Below are 3,990 nucleotides of genomic sequence, written 5' to 3'. Positions count from 1 at the left end.
GTCTTTGAAAGCCATCAGCTTGAAAAAAATGCATTAACCAAATGTCCTCCAAAAATATCCACGAGGGCAACTCATTAAGGGATGTGCTCCATGAGAGTGGATCTCTGACGTGGGAGGAGGATCGAGGGAGGTAATGAGGGAGAAGTCTTTGTCAGGCTTTAGAAGGAACTCATATGCTCTTAATGGATCATTGGCAACAAAAGGGAGAGTGCAACTTTCTGTTCTTGAGTTGGATCATCTGCAGATAGTGCATACACTTAGTCTTTCAATTAATCTTTACAAAATATTTCACAAAACTTTTTTTAACCTATAGAAATTCGCTTCTATACATTTAATATATTTTTATTGTATAAATTATTCTCATCTTTAGTGCCTTCTTTCAGTTTATAAACGGCAAAATAGACAATAAACAATCATAAAGCTAACCCCAGGTGGAATCCCCTCCTCCCAGTGAGGTCAGTCCTCCACACACTTGTGAATTTTATGAAATGCTCATCTTTGTAGATGCCAGGCAAAGAAACTACACGCTCGTCCTTCCCTGATAGGAATGTTATGCTGTCTCCAAAGGGACTCCTTGCCTTCCCCTCCCCCATTCTTTCTTTTGCTTGTAAAGAAATCAAAGGATGTGCATAGTCCTAAAATTTGAAGTGTACCAATTATAGATGTGGGTAATGGGAAGGTTGGTGAAGTTCAAGTGCTGGCAACTTTTCTTTAAAGCGAAAAACACGGGGAGCTCAGCAGCTAAGTCAGCTCTGGACATCTGCTGGGTGAGGAGGCTGCCCATCTCTTGGGCACGGAGCCCATCAGAGGTTCGTCCCTACACCTGGCACTTTGAGCAAACCAAAGCCTTCCCCGCGTACTGCGAAGTCTTTTCTGTCCCACCCTTTGGCCCCTCCTTTTCCTTCACGGCTTCACACGGTTTGTGTTGTACATTCATAAGAATTCACATTGACTGCAAAACATAAATGCAACAAAAACATAAAAGCCTCCAAGTAGTGTATTATATATATTTTGTTCTTCTAAATGCTCTTCTGTCATTGCTGGAGGTGCAGTAGCTAATTTATAACTTCTCTTTTGAGGGAATCCAGATGAAAGGCCCAGACTGCTCTTCAATAACAAGCTTGCATTGGTTATAGATATCTTCTAGGGTGTCGCCTTGGACGATAGCTGGAACAAGAGCAAACACACCGGAGTCAGGAAGCATTTCCTGGCTGGTGAAGAATGACCATCAATTATGTAGAAGAAGCTCAAACAGTGACAAACTCATCAGGAGGCTTCATATGACTTCACAATAATAAGAAAAAGCAGAGATTCACTTAAGCAAGGTCACATCAATGATTTAAAAAATGCTTTTAAGGCATGTCCTAGATTAGTAATAAATATATCAGTCTTCCTTCTTTCTACATGTCTCTCTGTAGTTCTACATGATGAATCACTCATTTATTTAAGTTTTATGGGTGTTGACTCTGGGCCAGGCACTGAGCTAGGCATTGATCAATTTTCAGACTGAGAGCTCCCTGTTACCAAAGAAAGCTGGACTTATATTCTCCAGCTTATATTCTCTTATAAGCTGGACTTATATTACTTATTTTATAATGGGCAGAAATTAGAATATTTTAGATGCAGAGGAAATAATAAGGATTTTAGAAAAAACTTTAGTTACTCTCCTCAATCCCCAAAACCTTTAATAAGAAACTTTGTTCATTCTCCAAGTAATCTAATAAATTGAGATTTTACCATTCAGGGCTCTTCATAGTGAGAATATCTTATGGCAATTACTTGCAAAAAATACATAAAATAGAAGGAAACATACAGTGTATTACCCAAAAAACCAATTCACTTACAGTAGATTTAAATACATTTTATTATCTCCTTTGGACAAAAACTATCTTGTAGATAGATATCCCAAACACATCAATACTATCCGTATGACACTGGGGCTTAAAAAGAAGTCGTTACTGAAACATGGCTTAGATTTTCAAAAACAGTCCTTGGAATGTGCTGATCATTATATTTTATCCCTGAATATAAAGCATTGTTCAACACGTACATTGTTTTGAACATACTGGATGTTCTTTTAGGGGGAAACATAACTCATATCTTTGTTACTGATGGAAATTTTACTTAAGATTTACCTGATTCAACAGATTTGCAAACTGCTAAGGCACCAGCTTTCTCATCTTTTGATTGAGATAAAAAGGAAAACACCTAACTTCATGTAAGGTAACTCGGGAGGAAAGTTCTTGTTTTAAACCATTAGTTGTAACCGTATGTAGGCTTAATCTCTGAGTTGTGTCCAACTCTTTGTGATCCCATGGCCTGAGTTCTGCACTGAACTTAGAGGATCTTCCCGACCCAGGGATCAAACCCGGGTCTCCTGCACTGCAGGAAAACTCTTTACCATTTGAACTACAGGGAAGACCTATCAGTTGTAAGGCAAATTCCAAAGTTTGAACACTTTTTGGACCTGATCAGTGTTTCATGAAAGCATATAAGAATAGAGAACCTATGATACCCAGGACAAAATATCCCCCCTAATTTATGTTTCCAAGGAAATATTTAAAAAGAAAAAACATTTTTTTATGCATTAAGATATGACATGGAATTAACTGAAACACATGAAGTGCTTCAAGCATCTTCTTCTGGTGCCTAATGGGGAGACAGACCCAGAGGTCCATGAAGCAGAGACTAGAGACCCTGGGACTACTTTTCAAGAGTAACTGCTTTGGACAGTGCACATCTGGAGCCTTAAAAGTTTCGTTTTCAAATTTCTGATCATCTCAGGGAGAGAAGTTGGATGAGATTTTGTTGTTGTTGTTCAGTTGCTAAGTCCTGTTCGACTCTTTGTGACCCCATGGACTGCAGCACACCAGGCTTCCCTGTTCTTCACTATCTGTCTCCTGGAGTTTGCTAAAATTCATGTCCATTGAGTTGGTGATGCTATCTAACCATCTCCTCCTCTGCTGCCCCCTTCTCCTTTTGCCTTCAATATTTCCCAGCATTTAGGTCTTTTCCAATGAGTCATCTTTGAATGAGATACTAATGCTTAACATCTCTCTCCCAGGAGATAGCTCAGTCTCTGCCACTCATGGTTTTGGGTAGGGCCAGTGGGAACCAGGAAGCTGAATCCAGAGAAGAAGGAACCCAGAGTTTTGAATCAAATGGAAGAAGTGGCAAATAAGGCATTTTTAGCAGGAAGGTGCTAGAGCCCAGGTATACCAGGCCCAGAGCCCCCTCTATGCCAAATGTCAGACAATTCATCCTCTTTCTCACAGTACAAATGCGAATGAACATACCTGTAAAATATTCTCCAAATTCTTGTTCTAGCTTAATTGCACGGTCATAGGTTTTCTTGGCTTGTTCCTCTGTTAGACGCTTATTCATTTCCCTGGGAAAAGGGAGAGTTTGGTGTTAGAACACAAAGGGAACACACCAAATCCTGAAAAACTACAGTGTACGTGGCCGAGTGCAATCTTAGCAGGAACTTCCTAGCCCTTGACGGGACTCCTCTTTGTTGGGATGTTTTCAGCCACAAGAATGAACTCCCTGTCGCTGCCCCCATCCTCCCCTATCGCTGCCCCCACCCTAGGGCGCTCACGCTCCCAGGGGGTCATCTCTTGGTCCCATGTTTGATTGAAGATGAATCTATTTTCATGATATCCACTCACTAGTTCTGTCCTCTGCAGCTCTGCAGAGCAGAACCGAACCTCCTTCTTCCAGGACAGGCCTTTGGGTGTTTAAGTGCTGATGTGTCCCTCAGGGCTTCCATTCTTCCAGAAAAAACTGCCCTGCTTCCTTCATCTATTCTTTCATTGGATATGATTTGGAAATGTGTAACTTTCCTGGTCACCCGTCCTTAGATTTTGTTCTCGTCTGTCTCAACCTCTTTTATTTATTTTTATTTTATTTTATTTTTTAACTTTACAATATTGTATTGGTTTTGCCATACATCAACATGAATCCGCCACAGGTATACACGTGTTCCCCCAT

At 40.4% G+C, this 3,990-nt stretch overlaps 1 protein-coding gene across 5 annotated transcripts in view; it reads right to left on the bottom strand.

Annotated features, from left to right (window-relative positions):
- Positions 1–304: 304 nt before the first annotated feature.
- The window catches only part of DLG2 (discs, large homolog 2 (Drosophila)), a 2,340,373-nt gene continuing 2,336,687 nt past the window's right edge, over positions 305–3,990 (bottom strand). For all 5 annotated transcript variants that reach the window (XM_010853191.1, XM_010853193.1, XM_010853192.1 and 2 more), the window contains 2 exons: positions 3,297–3,388; positions 305–1,167 (listed from right to left, as the gene is read on the bottom strand). In XM_010853191.1, the coding sequence (XP_010851493.1) occupies positions 1,061–1,167; positions 3,297–3,388 (199 nt within the window). In that variant the 3' untranslated portion in view covers positions 305–1,060. The remainder of the gene's footprint in view (positions 1,168–3,296; positions 3,389–3,990) is intronic.

This window comes from Bison bison, unplaced genomic scaffold (genome assembly GCF_000754665.1).
Source record: "Bison bison bison isolate TAMUID 2011002044 unplaced genomic scaffold, Bison_UMD1.0 scf7180017864324, whole genome shotgun sequence".
Classification (NCBI taxonomy): domain Eukaryota; kingdom Metazoa; phylum Chordata; class Mammalia; order Artiodactyla; family Bovidae; genus Bison; species Bison bison.
The sequence above is the reverse complement of the archived record's forward strand: the minus strand, read 5'-3'. Positions and strand labels throughout refer to the sequence as shown.